The sequence below is a fragment of the Arachis hypogaea genome, chromosome 12 (assembly GCF_003086295.3).
Source record: "Arachis hypogaea cultivar Tifrunner chromosome 12, arahy.Tifrunner.gnm2.J5K5, whole genome shotgun sequence".
Taxonomy (NCBI): Eukaryota; Viridiplantae; Streptophyta; class Magnoliopsida; order Fabales; family Fabaceae; genus Arachis; species Arachis hypogaea.
Window position 1 is genome coordinate 112,893,609 of NC_092047.1, and position 26,417 is coordinate 112,920,025.

Below are 26,417 nucleotides of genomic sequence, written 5' to 3' on the forward strand. Positions count from 1 at the left end.
GCTCCCTAATCTTCCAATTGCCTAAGATTCAGCTTGAGAAAATCTGTGTCCGACACGCATATGAGGATCTCGTTAACTTCCTCAAACTGCTGCAGCTGTTGAGCTTGTTAGTGAAGGCTCTGGGTGAGATTCTGCACCTACTCCTTCAAATCGACGTTTTTCTCGAGATCGACAAGGCTGTGGCAGAAGCAGATGAAGCCCTCAATATGGAGTTGCGAAATTGTTAACGAAGAACGATCCCAGCCTGCAAATGCAATTTTTGTACGGTTCAGAGGCGTCTCACGCTAAACTATATCAGGATTGACGACTGAATTAGCAGAGTTTTTATCGTCCTCTCCAGTATGCTGAAATTGATGGGTTGCAACTTTCAATTTCTCTGTGTAGAACTTCTGTGTAACGTTTATGACTAAGACGACAATTAAAAAACAAAACATGTAAACTTTAAAAATTTCAATAGAATCTAGACACAATCAGCAAATCCCCTATACAAATCAAGTAATATACTTGAGATTTCTGCATGTCGCATCACGAAACAACAAACATAGAAAACATAAATCAAGAATAATACATATATGTCAAAAAAAAAAAAACAAAATAAAATAATACATACCAGCTTGACCTTTGTCTCCATGAAAGTTCTAATCCGCCGTATACTTGATAATCTGGTCGATGCCTGTAGCTCTATTTGTGGCTCGGCAATGCCTGAACCCTTATCAGTTTCCCGATAGATGTAGAGTGTCTTCTTAATGTCCGAGCAGAGCCACTAAGTGAGGTGGTCACTTCTCACGTACGATCTAAGCATCTGCTGAAGCTGCCTAGCCATCCGATGTCAAAATTTCCTGATCATAGCATCATAGTCTTCTCCATATAATTTTTTCTGCACAAAAAAATATTTAGCACTAGTTAATCATAATAATAAAAAAAAATAAAGATATAATTAGCTAAATTTAAATACGTTGATTTTTACCTTTTACCGTTCATTCTTAACCATTACTCTCTGGTTTTTAGCAAGAATTTCTTTAGTTCGATCTGAGTTGTACATAACTTAATGACATTAGTACACTCCTGTGTATGTTAGCAAACACATATATTAAATAAAATATCAAAATAAATTGACATTTAAAGAAATTAAAATAGTATCACGCCGTCAAATCATCGTATCAAATCGTTATCAATAGTATTCAGTATTTTTCATATAGTGATATATATGATTATAAATTATTCATATTTTATATTATATTTTTTGATAATTTCATTCAAATTTATTCTTTTACTTCTTTTTTAATTATTTGTAAACAACGAAAACAACTAATAAAAATATAAATTCGTACAACTTTCATATAAAATATTTATATTTATTTTAAAAATAAATGAATTCAAATTCTTGAAACAATCAACTATAATTCAATTTGTGTTACATTTTTGTTGAATAATTATATAAAATTATATAAAAATTATTAAATAAATATTTTAAAAAATATTTTTAATATAAATTATTTTAGATTTATTAGTTTACATATTATTCAATCTATCTCTAAATAATATTAAAATACACTTTATAATATAATTAATTTATTTTTTTCACACATGGCGCAAAACTCACTCTAGTAGTTCATAAAAAGTTGTGCACGCAATGTGTCCAAATATGTTTTTGACTCATTTTAAATTTTTAATACTGTCCAGAGAGATAATACCTTATTTTATCAAAAAAAAAAAGAAACACAAATAATTTTTTAAAGATTTTAAAATATGATAAAAATTAATTATATATTAGATATATAATTAAAAAGTATTTTAGAAATAAGATTTTAACGTGGTTCTAAATTTAAATTAGTGGCATGTAATATTTAATTTTGATAGAGCAATAATACTACATGATTAGTAAATATTATTATTTTTAACTAATAATAATTTACATTTATATTTACAGATGTTTACACATAAAAAGTATATAGTTTGCACTTATATTTATTAGAATTTTATATATATAAATTAATAAAATTTATTTGTTAAAAATAATTTAATATTTGTTGTGATCAAATGTTAGCCAAAAATATTAAAATGAGAAAAAATCCTAAACGGCCATTGCAAATTACTTCAAAAGACAACGTGATCCTCAACAATTTTTTTTTCGGTCACTGATCTTTATTTTTATGAGACTGATTAGTCTATCTGTCAATTTTTTCTCTATATATTAATGGAATAAGTATGTTAAATTGTTGATCCATCTATTAAGAACTAACTAGGAGTAATATATTCTTTTTTGTTAAAATATTAGTAAATTTTAAATTATTTTTATTTAAAAATTTAAATGAAGAATATATTAATAATTAATATGTCACATAAGTATATTTTAAAAAAAATCATTGACAAAAGAGTAAAACAGTCTCATAAAATTAAATATCAAAGACTAAAAATATTTTCTTTTAATTTAAAATTTTGTAATTTTTTAAAAAAAATTATCAGTATCGAGTCGGGTATTCACCCGTTAAAAATGGTTGTCCCAAGAGTTTCTCTTTTTGATAATATTTGCACGATTCTTTTATATGCATCGATCTTTTGTGCTTTTCTCTTTAAAAACAAAATATAAATTTGTGTGTAATAGTTTGTCTTTTTTTCAAAAAGGAAAAGGGGAAAGCCCAGAGTAAATATATACTTGTGCAAATATTATTTTCTGTATTTTTCAACTTGGAAAAGTATAAGAGCCAGTAACTTTTGTGTTTTGTGGCCAGTACTTAACCATCAAAAGAAAAGTGAGTGATCTATCACTATTGGATATAATCTTACATCATTAAAAACACTATTGATGACCAATTGAGAGTTACAAAACACAAAAATTACTGGTTCCTAGCACTCCTCTTTTAACTTTTGTGATTCGTTCTTCATATTGGTTTGTTTCCATATATATTGTTTTCCAGGATGCATACATATTCTTGATATAATAGGTCTCGAAGATGGAGAGCCTTCCGTTTAAACCGTTAGATAAAGTTATTGACTTGGCACTGGAAGCGAGCATTCGACAACTTGATTATATAATCAATTACAAAGACCATGAACAAGAGTTAAAAGAACTCATTACGACTCTTAAAAGTAATAAGAAAACGGTAGATGAGAAAGTTAAAGCTGCTAAAGACAATGTAAACCAAATGACACCTACTGCTCGAGATTGGCTCGACAAGGTGGCAACGAAGCTGGAAGAAAGTAAGGAGTTTCACGATGACAAAATCCTTGAATCCAAGACAAGTTGCTTTAGCGGGGGGTGCTCTAGCGGGGCTCTGCCTTTCTTGTGGCACAGGCGTCAACTTGGCAGGAAAGCAAAGAAGATATTGGCACCGGCAATCAAAGAGCTAAATCAGGAAGCACCCAACATTCTTGCAAATATTTCACTTCCACCAGCTGTAACGTTTGCGGATATCAATCCACTTGATGGTGACTATCTTGAATTCGAATCAAGGAAGGGTATCATTGAGAAAATCCTGGAGCAACTAAAAGATTCCACGGTGAGAATGGTTGGACTGCATGGGCCTAGTGGTGTGGGCAAGACCTCTCTCGTCAAACGAATTGCAAAGCAGGCTGGCGACAGCAAATTGTTTGATACGGTGGTCATGGCAATCGTGAAGAAAGATCCAGACCTTCTAAAGGTTCAGCAAGATATCGCTGACGGTTTAAGATTAACCTTTGGAAATATAGGTGAGAATGGGAGAGCAACACTTCTGAGGAAGAGGCTGAAACAGGAGAATACCTTTGTGATCTTAGATGACCTTTGGGATGAACTGGACTTGAATAAGATTGGGATTCCATTTGATGATGACGATGTCGTTTCAAGCCACGTGACTAGCAGCAAAAAGGAAGAGGAAGAGCAAACGGCAAGTGAAAATTCTCCTGGCAGTTCTGGCACCAGCAAGCGGGGATGCAAAATTTTGGTCACCTCAAGATATAAAGAAGTGTTGCTCGGTAAGATGAATGTTAAAGAAAAATTAATTTCCTCTGTCCCCAAGTTAGATGAAAAGGATACTCTGACATTGTTCAAGAAGGTGGTTGAAATGTCAAATGAAATTCCCAAGTTCAACCCAGAAACCCTTCATAATTATTGTGCTGGGTTACCAATGGCAGTTATTATAGTCGGAAGGTGGTTAATGAAGAAGAACAAGCTAGAGTGGGAAGGCGAACTAGAAAGACTCAAAAACCAACAAGGATCAAATGAGGTGCACAGGTACATGGAGAATTCTGTGAAGATGGGTTATGATCATCTAGAAAGCGAGGAGCTCAAGTCCATTTTCCTAGTGTGTGCTCAAATGTATCATCAGTCATTAATTGTTGACTTGGTGAAGTACTGTTATGGTTTGGGCATACTTAATGATGTCCATACACTGAGGGGCGCCCGTCAGAGCATATCCCAGTCAATCCAGATGCTAAAAAATTCAGGCTTGTTGGATAGTAGTACTTCCAACGATAATTTCAATATGCACGATATAGTTCGAGATGCTGCTCTATCTATAGCGTGCAAGAATCAAAATGTATTTACCCTGAGAAACAAAACACTGGATGTCTGGCCTCACAAGGAACAACTTGAGAGGTACTCTGCAATTTATCTACACAAGTGCCATATTGTGGATGGGCTCCCAGAACGTGTTAACTGTCCTCGGCTTACATTCCTTTATATTGACTGTGATGATTCCACTTTGAAAATACCTGATACATTTTTTGAAGAAATGGAAGAACTCAGAGTTTTAGTATTATCCGGAATAGATTTGCAGAGTCTGCCGTCTTCAATCAAATGCTTACCAAACCTCAGAATGCTTTGCTTGGAGAAATGCACTCTTCGTGACTTGTCCGTTTTAAATCATTTGAGAAAGTTGAGGATTCTTAGCCTTTCAGGATCTAGATTTGAAGACTGGCCAACAGTGTTGGAGGGCCTAAGAAAGTTACAGTTGCTAGACATTAGCGATTGTTTTATAAGCAGCTCCACTAAGTCTTTATCTTTATCAAGCTTCCCTAATTTGGAAGAATTGTATATAGAAAATAGCTTGACTAAAATGGAGGTGAAAGGACAGATAAATCAGAGTCAAATTTCAGCTCTTTTTGAGTTGAAACATCTGCATCAGTTGAATACTTTAGATGTCTACATCCCTAATGTTGAGCTTTTGCCGACAGACTTGTTCTTTCACGAGTTGAATGATTACAAGATTGTGATTGGAGACTTTGAGACAATTTCAATCGGAGATTTCAAGATGCCCAAAAAATATGAAGCTTCAAGATCTTTGGCACTGCAGCTAGAACCTGGCATGGATATTCACTCCCTCAAAGGAGTCAAATTGCTATTCAAAGGAGTGGTGAATTTCCTATTGGGAGAGCTACACGGGGTTCAAAATGTATTTTATGAGCTGAATCTGAATGGATTTCCAGATCTGAAACACTTTTCCATCGTAAATAACAATGACATTGAATACATTGTGAATTCAATGGAGTTGTCACAACCTCATGATGCTTTTCCCAGTTTAGAGTTCCTCAGCCTGTTCAACCTAAAGAACATAAAGAAGATATGTTGCAGTCCTATTACAAATTCCTCATTCTCTAGACTAAAGATAATCAAAGTGAAGATGTGCCCCCAATTGAAGAGCATATTCTTCTTTTACATTGTTGAATTTCTTACTAGTCTAGAAACAATTGATGTCTCTGAATGTGATTCTCTACAAGCAGTTATTAGTAAAGAAGAAGGATCCAACAAGGTTGTGCTTCATAAGTTATGCTCTTTGACATTACAGAAGTTACCATCGTTTGTCAGTTTTTACAACAATGCAGACATGCCTTTGGAACCGGGATCTATGGAAAAGCAAGCAAGAATCACTGACGACACAGAAATTGTCCCAGCAGAGGATGAGCAGAGTTCCACAACTTCCTTTTCTCTTTTTGATGAAAATGTATGCTCCTCAAGTTTAAAATAACCTGTATTTAACATTTTTATATTAGTGCTTCCAAACTGAATAACATGATTTTTGTGTATGTTTTCTTGCAGGTAGAAATTCCAAAGTTAGAGAGCTTGAAGTTGTTCTCAATCAAGATCCACAGCATATGGAGCGATCGAATTTCAAATGATTGGTTTCAGAACTTGATAAAATTAACGTTGATAGACTGTAACTTGACATATTTATGCTCATTGTCTATGGCTCGCAGTCTCAATAAGCTAAAAAGCATCTCCATAAGTGAGTGTTCACTAATGGAGAAGTTATTCATCAGCGAAGAAAATAACAATGAGTATTCGAAGGTGCGTAGAATTATAAAATTTGTAATAGATTTTTTTTTATGTTTTATGTATATTATATAATTGTCTTATTTTGCATCAAAACAGGATTGTATCTTTCCTAAATTGGAGGAAATCCAATTGAGTCGAATGGAGATGTTAAAAGAAATATGGCCACGTGAAGATGAAGTAAGGGCAGATTCATTTTCTAGTATCATTTCTGTTGATATTAGCCAATGCAATAAGATTGACAAGATTTTTCCTAGTCACATGAAATGTTTGAGTTTGAAAAGCTTGAAGGTTTATTCGTGTGAGTGGGTGGAATTCATTTTCAAAAGTAGACTTCCTTCGCAACAAAGTGACACAAATAAATCTGCATTATTGGAGGTTATTGATTTGGGTTCTCTCCCTTATCTAAAGCAAGTATGGAGTGAAGATCCAAAAGGAGTGGTTAACTTCACAAATCTGCAGAGTATACAGATTTCTTCATGTAACACTTTGAGCAATGTGTTGCCAGCTTCTATTGCCAAGGATCTTGGAAAACTAGAAAGCTTTTGGATATACTCATGTCGTAATTTGGAGGAAATCATTGCGTGCGATGGAGAATCAGAAACAAGCAGTGAAGCATTGGAGTTCCCTGAAGTAGTGTCCATGTCATTTAGTAACTTACCAAGCATCCGATGTTTGTACAAAGGGAGACATATTGTAGAGTGTCCAAAATTGAAGCAACTGAGAATGACTGGGTGTCCAAATCTGGAAATATTCAAAACAGAAAGTGCCAATGAACAAGAAACAGCATTCTTATCGCCTGAAAAGGTAAAAGTGCTTACCAGCAAAACCTATAACATTATTGTATTCTATAGTCTATATCTACCACATCATGGTCATGACCTCATAGGCATCAAGCATAAATTGAAGGAGAAATTATTACTATAAGTACATTGCCTAATAAGAATTAATATTCCTGTAAAGAAAAAAGAAACAAGAATTAATATTGATAAATATAAAAAGATATTTGCTAATGACACTTGTTTTCAATATAAAACTCAAATAATTTTATGAAATAGTAAATTTAGATATGCATTTATATTATTAAAAATTTCTAACAATATAATTTTTCAATGGTCCTGGTGCTTTAATAATTTCTTTAGTTCCGTTATTTTACTAACTACATCCATGCTATACTCCTTACTTTTACCTTTTTTTTAATGTAAAATTGTAAATGAATAAATAAAAGAATCACACTATTGAATAAAATTTTAAGGGGACAAAAGTCTAATTTTATAAAATTTAAATTCATATGTGTATTCAAACACACAAAGATTATGTATCCATCAAAATCAATTATCACTTATATTCTAATTTATTTCTAACAGAAATATATCCATCATTTCAAAATAAAATCATACTCATTTTTCTTATGCATAGAAATAATTTTTTTCTTACCAAATTAGAATATAAATATTTATATGCTTTTAGAAAAAATCAGCTTTTTAGATCTCAATAGCTTCAATTATGCAATCGATCTAAACTTTTTTTTTTGGATGGAATAGGAGTCGAAAGGCCAAAAATAAGAACAAGAAAACTAACTAAAGCCTCTCAAAATCAGAGAGCCAGAACAATCAAAAACTAACAAATGATTTATATCCGATGAGGTAGCAGCAAAAGTATGTAAGCCAAGGGGAAGATTTTGTCCCTTTTTAACAAGATGATCAATAACAATATTTTCTTCTCGAGGAGTGTGGCTCTAGGCAATGGTGGGAATGTGACGGAAAAAAATTCTAATATCTTCTATCAGAGGTGCACACGAATGACTATCAAGACACCCATTATTGATGAGCTTTAGAGTTGCCAAGGAATCAAATTCTACGATGATATTCACGTACTTCTTTGCAACTGCTAATTAAAGGCCATAGCTAATGTCCCAAAGCTTAGCATGCATAATAGTACAACTACCAAGGTTGCATGAAAAAGCCTTCAAGAAGCCTCCCAAATGATTTTCAAAAATACCTCCACAGGCAGCATTATTAGAGTAGCTCAAAAAGGAGCCGTCAACATTAATTTTAATGGTATTCTCTTGTGGGGCTTCCAACAGATATACCGAATAGGAGGAGTGCTCAGAGTATACTGATGGGGATCAAAATTAGTGAAGCGGTTCAACTCCTCAACTCTTGCTTTGATTTGATCTACCATAGCGCTTGACGGAGTTCGAACACCCTTAAAGACCACCTTATTTCGGTAAAACCAAAGAGATGAAGTGGCTATACCAAAAAAGGTCCACCAATTGCTATTCTAGGAAATATTAAACATCATTCACTTTTGTGCATTCAGATTAAAGAAGTTGTTACGCCAGTTAGGGCTGGCAATTCATACCCTACCCGCGGGTACCCAACTCGGTCCAACTCGTTCGGGTAGGGTAGGCTACCTGACCCGCTGCGGGTAGGGTAGGGTACGGTCCGGGTATGCCTGCGGGTAGGGTAGGGTACGGGTTTAGGGTGTACCCTACCCTACCCTACCCGCACCTCATATATAACAAATATTTTATAAAAATTAGGTATATAGTGAAGGAAGTGAGAGTTGAACCCACAACCTCTTTTATGTAATAACTTACAATAAGTGAATAACCACTAAAACTAGTTAGTTAATTTAGTAATTTAGAGCATTAGTTTTTTATTTTTTTTATGTTATTAATATGTATAAAATTCGAAATGATTGAATTTTATATTTACTTTGAAAAAAATTGATATTTCTGCGGGTAGGGTAGGGTTTAGAATTTTAGGGTGCGGGTAGGGTTAGGGTTGAGAGATTCTCAACTCGCGGGTAGGGTTAGGGTTTGGTCCAAACCCTACCCTACCCTACCTATTGCCAGCCCTAACGCCAGTCCATAGGGAGAAAGGAGAACCAAACACTTTTTAACATAGGCACAATCTCTGAGGACATGGGTGATAGTCTTATCCTCAATCACATATCTCGGGCAACAGGCACAGTTAGTGAGGTGACGCTGCTTTCTCTCAGTGCTAGTAAGAATGAAATTATGAGCACACAACCATAAGAAGTACCGAATACGCTCTGAGCCACGCCAATGCCAAATGTAACTGAAGATTCTATCCGGTTGGGTTGTGCTCTCTATAAGAGCTTGGTACGCTTGCTTTAGTTGAAAGGTTCCATCCATGGAGAGATTCTAGGTTACATGGTTTGTCTGTTTCCATGGTAAAGGAGGGGACATGGCAACAATTCATTGCACTACTTCATCAGGTAGACACTCCCTGAGCTTATTAACATCCCAAAATCTTGAAACAGTTAAAAAGTTCATCAAAGTGCTGTCACAGTTAATAGTTGCATTTACCTGCAGAACCTGAGGCTCGAGAGCTCCCAAATTGGGGATCCAATGATGATTCCAAAACTGAATCTTGGATCCATCTCCAATCCTCCAAATATGGTGCTTCTGAATTTCTGACCATGAGTTGTAGATTCCTTTCCAGAGGTTTGAGCTATTTCTTTTGCGTTCGACAGTAGGAATAACATCGTTGTCCACCTTATACTTGGCCATAAGCACTTTAGTCCATAATGTATCCTTTTTTCCTATGAGTCTCCACCCATTTTTCATCATGAGAGCCTGATTCATCTTACTAGCATGACGAATTCTAAGGTCTCCTGACTTCTTCGAGCTCCCCACTTTATCCCAACTCAATAAGTGGATTTTTCTAGTTTGTTTGGTGTCTCTCCAAAAAAAATTCTTGCATTTACGATCAATAGCATTACAAGTAGCAGAAGGAAGTAAGGCAGTTTGCATCGTATATAAAGGAATAGAAGAAAGAACAGATTTCACCAAAGTAGATCTTCTTGCCAAAGAGAGAGAAGAAGCTTTCCACGAGTTGAGTCTCAAATTTAGCTTATTGATAATGTCGTCAAAAGTGTGTTTGGACACTTTGGAGTAAAGCAAAGGAACTCCTAAGTATTTACCGAGATTGTCCATTCTAGTAAACTGGAGGGTTTCACTGAGCTCAGTTCTCACATTATTTGTCACATTCTTTGAGAAAAAAATTCGTGTCTTATCAAGGCTGACTTTCTGTCCGGAGCTAATACAAAAGGCTTCAAGACTTTTATTGATGATAGTCACTTGATCTATGTTTGCCTCCGCAAAGAGAATCAAGTCATCAGCAAAGCATAGATGAGAGATAGGAGGTCCATCCTTATTTAGCCGGATAGGCTTCCAATAGCCATGATCTATTGCAACATTGATGATAAGTTGAGGGAGTCTTTCAATGCATAGAACAAAAATATATGATGAAATCAGGTCCCCTTGCCTGATTCTCCGAGACTGTGTGAACTCCTGCAGCTCTTCACCATTCAGAGCACTCTCATCTTAGTTGTAGAGATACAAGACATAATGAGATTAATAATATGAGGAGGCAGCCCCACATCAACTAAAATATCATTTACAATTCACTTATTGTGTTGAGCTTTCTTTCTTTAATATATATATATATATATATATATATATATATCAAGCTGTTCGCAAGGGCCAACTTGATCTTCTTCCCTAGGATCCTAGATGAGGAAACCCTAGGAGAGCAACCAATACAAAAAATGGATGAAATAAAGAATAAATTGGAGCTACTATGTACATTAGATATAATGATGTAATGGAATTGAAATTCGATATATATAAGTCTATATATAAGAAGGTCGATCTGAATATTTAGATACATATATAAATATATATAATATAATGAATGTTATATTCAAAAATCTTATATTCAAATTGAAAAATTGAATATTGTATTAATTGATAAAATTGAATAAAATAACTAAAAACAAAATACAAAAATGATAAAAAAATTTACTAAAAAATTTATTTATTTTATTTCACATTTTATTCTAATCTTTTGAATTTTCTATGTTTGATTTTGATAGTTACCAATTAAAGATATAAAATAGATAAAATCCTAAAATTTTTTCAAAATCTAGCACAAATAAAAAAAACATAGAAAACTCAAAATATTTTTTTTATTCTTCACGTACTGGATTATATATATATATATAAATAAGAAGTTCCAAAGCAGCATTATAGGTGGCAGCACTCTTGATTGCAATCGATCTAAACAAGCCACTTGCAATATGTGTATTAATCGATCTAAACAATCGATATAGTTTTTCTTCTATAGGTGTAATTGGAGTTTATTTGATAACGAGTTTTATAAATTGATGTATATAGGTAATGTCCAACTTGGAGCATCTGACTATTGACTCTAAAGGATTAGAGTGGTTAATGAGCTACACACGCAAGTACCGCTTTACCTCTTTGAAACAACTTTACTTGCACACATGGCAGAGCCATCATGACCAGACTCTATACTGTTTCCTCCACACCATTCCTAATCTACAAATCTTTCAATTGATTTTTAATTCTAACATTAGAGAGTTCGTGCCAAGTGGAAACACCGCAGCGAAGCAAAGATTGGGAACCGTATTACTTCTTAAGGAATTAACTTTGTGGGCACGAGAGATGGAGGATATTGGATTTGAAAGAGATCCTGCTCTTCAGAGATCACTGCACCGCCTGAAATTGCAATTCTGCCACAGATTGAGGAGATTGGCACATTCCTCGATGTCCTTCACTCACTTGACATACTTGCAAGTATATGATTGTAAAGTATTGAAAACTCTAATGACATGCTCAACAGCAAAGAGCTTGGTTCAACTCACCACCTTGAAGGTAGAGTATTGTGATCAATTAAATGAAATAGTTACCAAGGATGAGCAGGAAAATGAGGAGGGGATTCAAATTGTCTTTGCCAAGTTGATAACTATACAACTGACACGACTAAGCAACCTCACAAGTTTCTGTAGCAACTGGAATTGTGAGTTTTCGGTGCCATTGTTGGAAAAATTAATTGTGAGAGAATGTCCCAAGATGAAAACGTTTACCACAAAGCACATAACAGCGCCCAAGCTACAAAGCGTACTTGTCAGTGAAAGATATGGTGAGGAAGATAAAGGGTATTGGAAAGGAGACCTGAATGCCACCATTCAAATGTATAAGGTACTCGGTGCTCCCTCATTTATACAGTTAAATGCTCATTTTCGTTTTTAATCCCCTACTTGGATTTGGTACGTTCCTAAATATTGAACTAAATTACAAGTTTGTATTGTTTTTTATACTAATCATATTTCGACATGCACTCTATGAAATTGAAAATTTTTATTCATATTCTCAAAGTTTTTAATTTTATTTATTGAATTGTATAATTTTTTATTTATATACATATTGTAATTTATATTAACACGTCTATCTTTTTTTAATTTTGATTTTAGTTAAGTTATTTTAAATTTTCTGTCGAAGAATTTCATATATTCTGATTCTTTGCTAAAAATATTGGATTCTTATGTCCAAGTTTTTATGAGCAAAAGCATTTTTTCTTATTTTCAGAATAAATAACTTAACAAAAACTTGAATATATATATTAAATATATACTTATCTTTTATAACTAAACCTTTGTAACTATTTTAAGAAAAAAATAATTCAATGACTGAAATTTTTTGCAATTAAACAACTTATTTCTGTAAAAAAATAATTCAATGACAGTAATTTTAAAAGTAAAGAAATTATCCTTTTTTCTTCTCGCAATCATTTTATAGGTTCATTTGGAGCTTTCACACCATCCAGACTTAAAACAAGTATGGTGTGACAAAACTTGGGTGCAAGTAAACAGGTTTCAGAATGTAAAATCTTTGATTGTGAAGAAATGTGGTTATCTTGTGCATGTAATTCCATCTCATTTGCTTCATTGCTTTAAGAATTTGGAAGATCTGCATGTATCCGATTGCGATGGAGTGCAAGTCATCTTTAATATGGATGACAGTAACAATAAGCAGGTGACAAAAGCAACGGGGTTGCCTCGTTTGAAAAAATTATCTTTAAAGAATCTACCAAATTTGAAACACGTATGGGACAAAGATTCAAGAGAAATTATTCATTTTTCTGCTCTACAAGATTTGAGCATTGACAAATGTGATAGTTTGAAATATGTGTTTCCAACATCCATTGCTAAAGACCTTGCCATGCTGAATAATCTTTCAATAAAAGACTGTGAGCAAATGGTAAAAATCTTTGTAGAATTAGGAGACACCAAAACATTTGAGCTTCCTTCTTTGGCTTCACTGGTGCTTAGAGAGCTGCCAATGCTCAAACACTTTTATCCAGGACTGCACAAGCTTCAATTTCCGAAGCTAAAAGAACTATATATACAAGTCTGTAAATGGATGATACTCAATTGTCAAGAGGCAGAGACTTTTGTAGATCAACAAGTTCTACTTCCAATCGAGAAGGTACTTCTTATGAGGATTCTATAGTTTTATTGAAATCAGTTTACATTAACCAAACAATTATACAAATTTATATAACTTAAGAAAAAAATTGATAAGGAATAAGTAAATTAAATAACACCGTAATTAAGAAAAAAATTTGTCCAATATCATAGATATAACAGAAACTTCAATGTAAATATTGATGAATAATACAATTTTCCATTGCTAGTTGCCTACAATTTTCTTTATATAATTTTTTATTGCAATTAATAGAATAGAAAAAATAAGTTGCAGAAAATTTTTTCTATCCCAAAAAATTTTCAAAAAAAGTATTTGTGTGAAAAGATGTTGGCATATATTCTTCTTTGGATCTAATCAATGTTACCTAAGTTTATTAGAATTGTTTAGTGAGTGATGAAGAATTAGAGAATCAACAAATAAATCCAGCCATAGTTCTATATGAATTAGAATTACATTATTTATTCACTATTAGATCTCGAAACTAATATATTTTGTTCTTAAAACGAGTCCATTTTGATTGTGTTGCTTGTTAGGTTAATCTCCTATTTCAGAGTTTGGAGAATTATCATTTGATATGAGAGGCGCCAAGTTGACTTGGGAAGTAAAGTCTCGAAAACTTGAATTTGAAGAGTCAGAGGAAAGGGTTGAAGAGGTGCTATTTGAGAAAAAACCTAAGGCTGATTATGTTCAACTCCTATTGTATCTCGCTCTCAAAGGGTTAAGCATATCTTCTCTTTATAAACTCAAATCCATTGGTTTCAATCACTCTTGGATACATCCCATCCTTGAAAATATCCAAACATTGGAAGTGAAGTATTGCTATGATATAAAGAACTTAGTAGCAAGCAAGGTGTCTTTCTCTAGTCTGACAAAATTGGATATATATCGTTGCAATGATTTGTTGTATTTGTTCACATCTCCAGCAGCAGAAAGTTTGAGTCAACTCAAGCATATGCAGATAAGCGATTGTAAATCAATGCGAGAGATAGTATCCAATGACGAGAGCAGTGGGAACATAATATTTGAACGGCTCCAGATTCTGCATCTTGAAGAGTTGCCAATGCTGAGATGGTTTTACTCAGGCAAACGTACTTTGTGTTTTCCATCATTGCAACAGTTATCCATCTTTGGCCGCATACTCTGGAGGATGACAACATTCTGTCCCCACATCCACATAAATCCAGATTCAGTCAAGTTTCACTCAGGACGAAGCAAATATGAATCATATGGAGTCCAATGGGAAGATGATGTTGATACCACCATTCGCAAAATGAATAACAAAAAAGTACGTCTTTTATTCTTTCAAAGTAAAAAAGTCCCTCATATTATAAACTACGAATTTGGATCTTTTAAATTTTGAATTTTCACTTTAAAAAGTAAAGTGTGATCTCTCATCTTTAAATGACTTTTCTCTCATATTTTTTTTAGTCCCACTTATGAAATAAATAGTAAAAGATTACACTTTACACTCTAAAATGAATTTCAAAATTTAGAGGATCTAAATCCATAAACTACATAATCAGAATACTATAGTCTATATAAGGAGAGGTTACAATATTTTATTTGATAGATGCTCTATTATATATTGAAATGTTACATAACAACATTACTTTCATAAGGAGAGGTTACAATATTTTTCAAATTCTAATATTCTATGACTTTATTCACTTTCCATTTGACTTCCTCTCTAATTTTTTTTATCATTATACTTTTGTAACTTGCAGAATCTTAAAAAAATACGTATTACATGTAAATAATTATGACACTATTAAAAAATAAATGATTTTTTAAAATTCTTATAGTAATATTTAGTGCATGGAATAAAAATTTAACTATAAACATTTCAACTTAAATGATTTATCATCTAATTAAATCTATATGATATTATAATGAAATTTGTCGCATAAAATCAAAACAAAAGACATGTCATGATATATTGGAAGATTATTTATTTTAATAATTTTCATTACTAACAATAATATACTTATCTACTATATAAAGATTGAAAGAGGTTTGATATACAAAATTTTCATTATATATATATAGTTATTTGTAAAATTTAAATATAAAATCTCTTAGTTAAAAATAAAAGAACTTACCATCTAAACTAATATTGTGTTTATTATTATTACACAGAATAAATAAATAAGAGGATGGATTAAATACACTAGTTATAAATTTATAATAATAGACTGGCATAACATTGAAGTAATATTAGAACATTTCAATAAGGTGCCGTTAAATAATGAATGACATTAAGCAAGACGAAGCCTAGTAGCATCTTTCTATTTTAAATTTATATAGGTGCTTATGAAAAATAACTTTCAAGAGCACCAAACAAAGAGTAATTAAGTTTCTTGTTTTCCATGTGTAGATTATTGGTCTCAGAGAAAACCTCTATTTTCAAGACATGTGGCGTGGTTCAATGCCAGTTTCTGAAGCATACTTCGGTAATTTGGAGTCCTTGATTGTACATCAATGTGAATTTTTATCCCAAGTAATACCTCTTCATTTACTTCCTTTTTTAAATAACATGCGAAAATTGGAAGTTCAAAAATGTAGTTCTGTGAAAACTATATTTGATGTGAAATGCATAACAAAAGACAAGACACTCCTACCAATTAAATTTTCACTGGAGTCGTTGGTATTAGAAAAGCTGCCGAATTTGGATAGCATTTGGAATGAAGATCCTGATGGGGTACTCGACTTTCAACTTATACAACAAGTGCGTGTTGATACATGTAAAAGCCTTACAAGCTTGTTCCCAAAATCAGTAGCCAAGGATCTTGTCAATCTTAAAAATCTAGAGTTGAAACATTGTAAAAGCTTGGTGGAAATCATTGTAGGGATTGCAACAACACCAGAAAGAGCAATTTCAAACCTTATTAAGTTCCCACGTTTGACTTCATTGACACTATTGGATTTACCAAGCTTCAATTGTTTTTACTGTTCATTGCATTGTGTCTTGTTGAAGACACTGAATGGTCATGATCCACAAATTGAGGACCAAGTCTGTTTCAAAGAGGTACTTATTAATCATGCGATTGCTTTATATTTCCTACATGAGACTACCAATGGTAAATAGGTTAAAAAATCTTGTAATATGGATAGTGAATTGTGTTGTATGACAGTGCCTATAAATTCTTCTTACTGTATGATTTATATGTAAAAATAATGTATTTTATATTTTCTTTTATCTTTCTTCAAAATATATTGGTGGAGATGTCTTGCGATCAGCATCACGAGTCTATATATTCGTTTCTACCTCCAAAAACAAAATTATCAAATATATAAAGTATTTGTTGTGCTATATGTATATTTTTCTCTTGTATGGTATTCATTCTTATAATTTTAATAATATAACGTTAAGTCCATTTGGTTTGGTTATTTCTCTAATAACTTAAATTGATGGCCTCATTTCCTCTGTTCAGGTTACTCCTAAATTGACCAACTTGTTGTTTGGTGAAAGAGAAGCGAAGATGATTGGACATGAAGAATGTGACAGAAGCCACTTTGGCGACATAAATGTTTCTGATATGCAGAGTTTTAATGTTGAACTTGAGTCTGATGAACTTTCATATACATTTCTCCAAAAGGTGTCCTGTATAAAAACTCTGCAAGTGAAAAATAGTTCTATCAAAGAGATATTCTGCTCTGAAAGGCCTAGTTTGGATTGCGCCCAATTTCTACCACATCTTAAAGAATTGAAGTTGGCTTCTCTTTCCGAACTAATTTTCATAGGATTTGAACGCTCTTGGATACGAGAATCATCAATTCTCAAAACTCTTTTAACTTTAGAAGTAAAAAGCTGCTCTGGTTTAACAAGTTTAGTTTCTTCTCCTGTATGTTTCTCCAATCTGACGCATTTGACTGTATCTGAATGCGATAGCATGATATATTTGTTCACATCTTCAACAGCTAAAAGTTTGTCTCAACTCAAAGAGATGAAAATATCTAATTGTAAATCCATGCAATGGATTATGTTTAATGAAGGAGAAGAATTAATTCATGAGGAGATAGTATTTGAGCAGCTGCATGAATTACAATTTAAGAGTTTAAAAAGCCTTAGAAGATTTTACAATGGGGATTTTGCCTTAATCTTTCCATCATTAGAGAAATTGAAAGTGATTAAGTGCAACAGGATGGAATCTTTCTGTGAAGGTACCATCAATACTAACAAGTTGTCAGAAGTAGTCTTTGATGATTCATTTAAAGGTGTTAGAATCCCATTGGAAGTTGATCTCAATTCTACTTTACGAAATACTTACAAGACAGAGGTATGTATTTATTTATTTATTTCCTTTCTTATTTTTTCTTTGAGAGACAAACTTTTCTCAATAAGTGTTTATAACAACAAATATTAATTTGTAATGAGAAAAAATTACTTATTTTACCAATCTTTATTCTTTAACTGTCAGAATTCGTATCATAACTTGAATTAGCATTGATCGACACAGTTTTCGCTAAGTGATATGCTATATATAACACATTTTTAATATGCCGACCTATATCCGATGTTGGATTAAAAGCAGATATGACATGCATCATTATTGTTACAAAATTTCCATTAATTTTACATTGGATGATATAATTTTTACACAATTTTCACAAATATTTTATATATGTATTAATAATTTAACAATTGAGAAGAATTGTATTGTATAAATTTTTAAATGAATTATTTCTCCACCTCTTTTGATTTCTTTCTGTTTATGTATAAATGTGTGGAAGGTTTCAAATTAGAATAATAAGATTATACGAGAATTAGAAGAATATATTTGAGTAGTTAAATCTAGTATAAATACTCAAGATATAAAGCAAAAAATTTATGTGATAGTTTTAACTGATGATATGACTTTTTAAGTGGAAAACAGAAAATTTTAGGAAGATATAAGATGTTTAGTTTCTAAAAAGAATGTAATAAAAAACGTTTACGTCATGAGAATTAAAGTTGGATCAAAATATCAGATTTTGTGTAGTCAATTAACATGTGGACCGATTAATTTAACATTTTTATTATATTTCATGCACAGGTTGCAAAATTTGTGAGGGAAGTAAAGGACTTGAAGCTCAACGAACACCCAATAATACATGGAATATGGAATGGTCCATTTCAAGTTCCATCCTTGTGCTTCATCAGATTGAAGATCTTGATTGTGGAAAAATGTGAATTCACGTGTATTGTAATACCCTCTCACATACTCAGTTTACTATGTAAATTGGAAGAGTTGGTAGTGCGACAATGTGATTCCGTCAAAACAATATTTGAAGTGACATGTGAAGCAAAAGACACAAAGATCAATCCTTTAAGGTCTGGCTTAAAGAAACTGACTATTGAGCAGCTCCCAAATCTTGAACATGTTTGGGATTCAGATCCTACTCAACAAGTTTGCTACTTTGAGAGCCTTCAAGAAGTGTACGTGCATGGATGCAACAATCTTCAAAGGTTGTTTCCAATATCTGTAGCCGAAAATCTGAATAAACTTGAGAAACTGGAAGTAACAGAGTGTGACAGATTGGTGGAAATTGTTGCAAAGGATGAAGCAATTATCGAAGGAGCTGCTAAAGAGTTTGCATTGCAAAGCATGACATCCATAAAACTGAGGTCTTTACCAGAACTGGAATGTTTTTACCCTGCACCATACAAGCTAGAATGCCCCAAACTGGAGAAAGTACACTTATTCCACTGTGAAAAGTTGAAGACATTCCAATTTGAGTCTCAGGAATTTCAATGTCCACAAGCAGAGAATCAAGCCATTTTCTTGCCAGAAAAGGTTTCATGTCTTGTTGATCTTTATGACATTTATATATCCATGTCTTATTGATTATTTTCACTATCATTTATGTAGTATGCTGAATTGATAATATTTTTTTTTCCTTGTAGGTACTCCCGTACTTGAAGTTTCTAGCCGTCAGCAAGGAGGAGATCATGATGATGTTGCATGTGAACAACCTTTCAAAATTAGAAGCTCTTCAATTGCAATGTTTTCATGATGATTCAGATACTTTACCATATGAATTTCTTCAAGGGCTGCCCAACATAGAAAAGCTCGTTGTATGTTGTAGCTCTTTCAAAGAGATATTGTGCAGTAAAAGACCTACCATGGATTGTGTCAAAGAAATTATTCCACAAGTGAAGTGTTTGCAATTGAGTTCCTTGACTCAGCTGAATTCCATTGGGTTAGAGCATTCTTGGGTGCAACACATTTCTGAAAATATTGAAAAATTGCAAATAGATAAGTGTCATAGTTTGAGGAGCATAGTACCAAACGAGGTATCGTTCTCGAGCCTAATAGAGTTGAACATATCAGAATGCAATGGGCTTGTGAATTTGTTCACACCTTCAACAAGCAGCACTCTGCATCAGCTGAAGAATATGTCCATAGAAAACTGTGAATCACTGAAAGAGATTGTGTCTGAAGAAGAAGTAGAAGAGTCATCAAAGCTTAATGAAGAGGAGATAATATTCAAGAAACTTAAGACTTTGTCTCTACGCTCTCTACCAAACCTTGAAAGGTTTTACAGTGGCAATGTTGGGTTAAAATTTCCATCCTTGCTTCATTTGTTGCTAATCGATTGTAGCAAGATGGAGACTTTCTGTGCAGGTACAGTGACGGTGAACAGGTGGACCGAAATTCAATTCAAGGAGGATTATAAAAATCCATATGGGCGGCTAATTAAACAAGCATTTCTATTGGAAGACGATCTCAATTGTGTTGTAGAGAAAGCATTTGAAGGAGTATGTATTTAATTCCTTTATCTTTTTAGTTGAAATTTGATGAGATTAAATAAAGTTTTAATAAGCTAGGAACGAAGCAAAGTAAAAGAGATACTCATACTTGGCAGATCATCTATATAGATTATAGAATGTGATACCGTAAAGATAAACCCCTATTAGGTCTCTTCTTCATGCATGCTATGCCCACATTCCCATGTGACCTGTTGTCATACAAAAGCACCAAAAATTCCTAGTCATCTCTACAAACCAGAAAGACCAGAAAAAGAAAAAGATTACCAAGTTGAATGTCTTGCATTTTGCTCTTATTATTCATACTGCTCAATTGCTCATACCCACTTTATAGATATGTAAGGGACATGCATCACATTCGTTCTGTCTTCCATTATTATATACTTGTTCATAATACCATTACTAGCTTCTCATCATACATTTTACTTTTACTAATATAACTCCTTTTAACTAAAATAGTATTTTAATTTCACTTTTACTTGGATATCCATTCTCTTCCATTATTATACTCCTTTTGACTTTTAGCTAGCTAGCTCGAAAGTCTTATGTATTTTTGTTTGAATATAACATTATTTATTTATACGATATGACCAAATAATTTGTATGTTGATAATTTATTTATTTTGGAGTATTACATTACATTAAATTTTAATTTTTACATTCTTCATTTTCATTTATCTTTCCACAAACTGACACACTTATATTAACAGTTCTATTAGCAGAGTCCAATTTCAAGATGGAGTTAAAGACACAAAGGCAACACCCATATCAAAGTGGATGAAGAGAAACAATTGTTGTCAGTTGCAATTTCATTTGTTTTATATTATAGTTTTTAAAAAAAATTAAAAATGCAAAAAAAAAAGTGCATGTGTGATTGTGTGGTGTGATTTTACGTTATTAAAAAAAAAGTGCGTGTCTAGTGTGGTTATAAGTAAAAACAAAAAAAAAAGAAAAAAAAACAAAAAAAAAAAGAAAAAAAAAACTACATTATTGAGGTGTTAGGGGTGTGCTTGTAATGGATGGTGGATTATAAGAGTGTATTGAACTGTATTACTTATTTTACTTTGTTCACTGCTTTATACAGTTTTTTTTAATCTCTTTGAAAACGATGATTTGTATTCAATTGTCAGTTTAATGTTATGTTAGTACATTTTCTTATGTTACATATAAATTATGAGGAATGCTAGGGTTGAGCAATTTTTGTGATTTGTAGCCATCAAATAGCCAAATAGTTTTAATGGTGTGAGATTAGTGTAAGATTTCATCCAATAGTTCACTTTTTTTTGCTGGCATGCTGGCCAGAATTTAACAAAGTTGTACTTTTAACATTTTCTTACTTCCATATGGTACCGTACATTTGTTTCTTTTAGGAATTTGAATTTTCTTTTAAAGTGAAAACACTTTTAATTCTTTCTCTTTTAAGCATCAAACAATCTCATTCCACATCATATCCCCCTCTATTTCCTCTCCTCACTACATGACTAGCAAAATTAAAGAAGGAGACGCCATCTTGTTTGCATTTGGACTCAAAGAAATCAAGTGCTTTTCTAACAATTTTGTTCTTCACAACAGCTCTGTGCGTGCATGCAGCTCTTGTAAATTCTATTAGATGGGACATAAAAAATAAATTTAAAGTAATTATTATTTTATTTATGGTATTTCATACACTTATGATTATACATATTTCTCGGTGTACTGTTGATTGAGTATGATAAAAAAAATTTTGGGTCCTGGAGTATGAAATTTAATTTCTTTGTTTTTTTTTTCCTTTACATAGAGTATTAAACTTATCGTTAACAATAACATAAATCATAAATGTATTAACAATATTGATAATAAAGGCATTTCTTTTTATTCAAACTGGACAAACGCTCAAAACTACCTCATAAAAGTATTACGGGATAAAGAGACCCCTCTCTCATGCATCATCAAGAAATAATGCTCCTAATCAGTGCACAAGGTTTATCTATAATGATTTTCTTTTGGGTTATGCTAGATAACTAATGACTTTTTTAAACAACATAAACAATCATTAATTAAATAAAAACACACTACAAATTTAAATTACCTACCTAAATCTTAATATTAGAATAACCATCCGTACCCTAGTAAAATAAACATCCAATACATCCATTATTCACATAATTTAATATTTTCATTGTTTACCTATACTTTTCCCTTTCTTTATCCCCATATCCCAAACTAGGGGTGTAACACCCTCACTATTAGTAGTCACGCTTCCGGCTGCGCCACTCTGATAGCAAGAAGTATTACGACTACTTTACATACTAAATACTAAAATAGGAGCCTCTGACTCGACACTGTATCGCTGATTTCTTTGAAAACTAGAAATAAATATTTTATCTTAAGAAAAATACAAGCAGGCATAAATTCATATACAAGACTCCTTACATAATAACTCAATATATTACATATTTAAAACATACAATTCCTATCCCTCTTACAAACTTGTAATAACAAAGACGAGGGGAGAAAATAATCTAATGAATACAATAACATATAAGCCAAACGCAAACGCAGTGTAACTCTTCATAACGCTTCTTCCGGTTCCTGAAAAGGTAAAGCTGTAGGGGGGTGAGATCCTAACCACATGGTCTCACCACGGAGTTTCAAAGTTGTCATAAGAAGATATTTAATAGGAAATCTGTTTTCAAGCTCAGTGACTATCATTGCCTTATGAATCTTTTAAAAAATCAATAGGTAATCGTTCAAAAACTTTTCAAAGAAACAATGTTTAATCTTTCAGAAATCCAAACCTTTCCTTTCTTATAAGAAAATCTCGATCAGAAACCAACCACGCAATCAAACAACACAATCATTAATTCAGCACCAAAGTTCAATCTCAAATGTAGCACGCCAAGACAAACACAGGCAAGGCAGACAAAGAAAGCACAAGTAGGCAGCAGTTACAGCAAATAGTTCCAAGTAGCAGTTACGAACAGTTAGCAATTAGGCAAACCAAAACAAGTTCAAACTCAAGCAAAGCATACAAATGCATATGATGCATGCCTGTCCTATGGCTGATGAGGCTCATCTGTCGGTTATCCAGCCAACCCGACAAGTCTGAATTGTACTTAGACTGTCCCCCGACGTGCATCCCCAAGAGTCTATGCATAGCTTTTTCTCAAATAATCAATATTACTCAATGGGGGTAACATTCCCGGGAATTTATATAGTGCCCGGTCACACACTTACGTCGTAGGGTCAACAGAGTATCGAGTTTTCAACCTGGTACACGTGGTGGCAAGCCACGGCACTTAATCCAGGAAACCTCGTATCTCAGATATTTAAAATTCATAAGCCATGTGAATAATTCAAAGTTCACATCTCAACATTCTCAACATCATAATCATTCATCAATCCAAATCTCATTTCCAAGTTCATTTCAAAGCCATATTTCAAATAAAATCCTCATCATCCTCTTTTTCATTCTGTTCGTTAACAATCTCAAATCCAAAACAAAATTCTTTCTTTGATAGACAAATCAATCTTAAAACATATAATGCTTAAAAAACAAATCTTTTTAATTAATTACTTTAAATAAAACTTTCAATTTCATAAAATTTCGGCAGCATCTCCTCTAAAACTCGGACACTGCCACCCTTTTCGGGTCCCATCCAAACATTTATCAAACCTTTCCAAAACCTCAATCATTTTCCAAGATTCGGTTAGTTCCAATATCAAATAATTTTCAAAGTGAATCAGTGCCCATAATAAATCTCTTTTTAAAATCAGACCAGCTCAAATACTAAATCATTTATAAAGTCACAACTCAAAATTAAACCATTTCCAAAGCCAATTCCTTTACATCATCAAAAATAGCTTCAAAACCAAGAAAAGCCATTTTTTCATAATAATCAACTAAATAACCTTTCAAACTAATTTCTTTTCAGCAATCACAAACTACTCAAGCAGTCAAGCAATCAGTCATTCAGTCCAGCAAACAACCACATTTAGAAGACAATTATAATCACAGGCATATATTCTCTCACATTAATATCTATTTATCACAACTCTGTAATATAAATTAGATTTTAAGAAAAACCCCTACCTCATTCGCGATTCAACTACGCGACAAACTGCATTTCTATTCTTATCCCACAGCAACAACATTAATACTGCCCGTCCCCGCAGCAGCCACAGCCTCTAAACACAGCCTTAGCCCAATCCTAAAATATTAATGTCGCGTAAAACTCAATAATCTATAACATAACAGCAACTAAAAGAGTTTGGAACAAGGAACGACTTACTGGGCTTACAAATAATCAAGAAAACAGAACAACAACAGCTTCGGTGACGACGCAGCACCTTGATGCTGTATGCAGCAGCCATAGAACTCAGCAATCAAGACCCGTAACTCGATCCTATGACACCAAGACCTCAGATCCTCAAACAACTTAAAACAGAAATACCAATTTAAAGGTTTTGGAACGCATGGCTTACCCAAACAAGGATGAACGGCTGAACTGAAATAACGGTAACTCCGATGGTGGTTCCGGTGATCACCCACGCCACACCCGGTGACCAGAACGGCGGCAACGACGGTGCAGCAGTTTAGAACAACAAGCAGCGGGGGCGGGTGACTGAAATAAGCATGCAGTAACGATAAAGGTTCCCGGAATCCAAAAGAACAGAAATCAAACTTTAAAACCCTTACCGACAGTGCGTTCTCCAGCGGCGGCAGCAGGATTTCGAGCGGCAGAAGCGGCGGTGGCTGGCGCGGGTCTCTCTTTTCTCTCCTCTGCTCCCGAGCTCGCTCTCTCTCGCTCTCTCTGGCTCCTCCATAAGTGGCGGCAACCGACTCCAAGACGAGGACGACGACGACGCGGGTACAGTAGCGGCGGCGATGGCTTCACGGTGTGGGCAACGCTGACGACGCGAAAAGGGTTCTGACACGGTGGTTGGACCTCAGCTCGGCTTGAGATCCCGCTCTCTCTCCCTCGCGCGTCTCTCCTCCCCGCGTGGTCTCCTCGGCGCTGGCGCCAACGGCGACGCGACGACTGTCCTGAGCTGCGCGGCGGCTTCCTCGCGGTACTCTCCTCTCTCAGATCTCCTCTCTCTTCTGTCAGCAGCGGCGGCGACGGTGGCAGTGACACCCACCGCGCCGCCTCCCTCTTCTTCCTCCCCTTTCCTTCTTTCTTTTCTTCGTTCTTCTGCTTTTGCTTTTCTTTCTTTCTTTCTTTCTTTTGATATGTTTACTGAAGGAAAGAAAACAGGTGTGGCGGCTAGGGTTAATTTAGGGGGTTAGGGTTAATTTGGTTAAAGTTAGGGTTTGGATTTAATTTAGGAAAATTTGTCTTTAATAATTTTAATCAAATTAGGATTTGTTTTATTAATTTCAAATCTAATTTAATTGTCAAAACTTGATTTAATTACTTCTAATAAAATAATTTCTAAAATAAAATCTTTAATGAATAAATAAATTGAAATTAACTCATAATAATATTTTTTGAAAATTATGGGTCTTACAAGGGGTGGCAAAGCGGGCCGGCCTGCCCCGCCAACTAAAATGGGTTCAAAATGCTAGCCCGCCCCTCTTTATGGCAGATTGGCGGGTTGGCGGGCAAGCCTGCTTGACTCTTTTTTTTTTTTTGAAAAATAAAATTCATTAAAATTAACCAAAAAATAATAATTAAAAAATTAAATACAAATAAAAAATAGTCAAATTATAATATAATATTTTTACTATTTTTTTTATTTTTAACTTCAATAAAATTGTTCAAAATAATATTTGTCAATAGAATCATCTTTATTTTAAAAAATAAGTCACATAATTTGAGCATATATACGAAATTGTAAAATAAAAAAAATAAAATTAATCACTAAAAGAAGAATAAAAACAAAAAATGAAAAAAATGTTTAAAAATTTTATAATTATTAATTTTATAATAGTAATCACTCTTTTATTTAATAAAAAAAAGAAAAATAAAAATATTCGACCCGGCGGACCAGCCCGTCCTGCCCCGCCAAAATCCGCCAATTTAGCGGTACGGATTTAGCGAATTTTTTTAATTTGGCGGATTCAAAATCCTAACCCGACCCACCTTTTTTAGCGGGTTTAGCGGATCGGCCCG

At 33.4% G+C, this 26,417-nt stretch overlaps 2 protein-coding genes and 1 long non-coding RNA gene across 5 annotated transcripts in view; 2 read left to right on the top strand and 1 right to left on the bottom strand.

Annotated features, from left to right (window-relative positions):
- Nucleotides 1-21,384, top strand: part of LOC112728361 (uncharacterized) — a 113,924-nt gene extending 92,540 nt beyond the window's left edge. The window contains exons 2-12 of one of the 2 annotated variants that reach the window (XM_025778451.3): nt 2,919-5,921; nt 6,017-6,265; nt 6,350-7,057; nt 11,460-12,287; nt 12,885-13,574; nt 14,108-14,859; nt 15,949-16,599; nt 17,006-17,851; nt 18,608-19,348; nt 19,459-20,313; nt 21,033-21,384. In XM_025778451.3, coding sequence (XP_025634236.1) covers nt 2,955-5,921; nt 6,017-6,265; nt 6,350-7,057; nt 11,460-12,287; nt 12,885-13,574; nt 14,108-14,152 — 5,487 coding nt within the window. In that variant the 5' untranslated portion in view covers nt 2,919-2,954 and the 3' untranslated portion in view covers nt 14,153-14,859; nt 15,949-16,599; nt 17,006-17,851; ... (1 more) ...; nt 19,459-20,313; nt 21,033-21,384. Of the gene's footprint in view, nt 1-2,862; nt 5,922-6,016; nt 6,266-6,349; nt 7,058-11,459; nt 12,288-12,884; nt 13,575-14,107; nt 14,860-15,948; nt 16,600-17,005; nt 17,852-18,607; nt 19,349-19,458; nt 20,314-21,032 lie in introns of those variants that run through there. The other variant, XM_072209774.1, reaches the window with a different exon arrangement.
- LOC140176877 (uncharacterized) lies at nt 14,551-20,325 on the top strand. Its single transcript, XM_072208435.1, has 6 exons — nt 14,551-14,859; nt 15,949-16,024; nt 16,178-16,599; nt 17,006-17,851; nt 18,608-19,348; nt 19,459-20,325. The coding sequence occupies exons 1-6, from the start codon at nt 14,551-14,553 to the stop codon at nt 20,323-20,325; spliced, it is 3,261 nt and encodes a 1,086-aa protein (XP_072064536.1).
- Nucleotides 21,385-22,655: 1,271 nt separating the features above from the next.
- On the bottom strand, nt 22,656-25,600 carry LOC112728363 (uncharacterized). 2 transcript variants are annotated; one of them, XR_003166225.3, is made up of 5 exons: nt 25,001-25,600; nt 24,787-24,926; nt 24,594-24,707; nt 24,395-24,512; nt 22,656-22,907 (listed from the first exon to the last, which is right to left on the bottom strand). It is a non-coding gene; the product is annotated as an uncharacterized lncRNA (long non-coding RNA). The 2 variants fall into 2 exon arrangements; XR_003166226.3 differs by having other exon boundaries at nt 24,603-24,707; nt 25,001-25,581.
- Nucleotides 25,601-26,417: the final 817 nt, after the last annotated feature.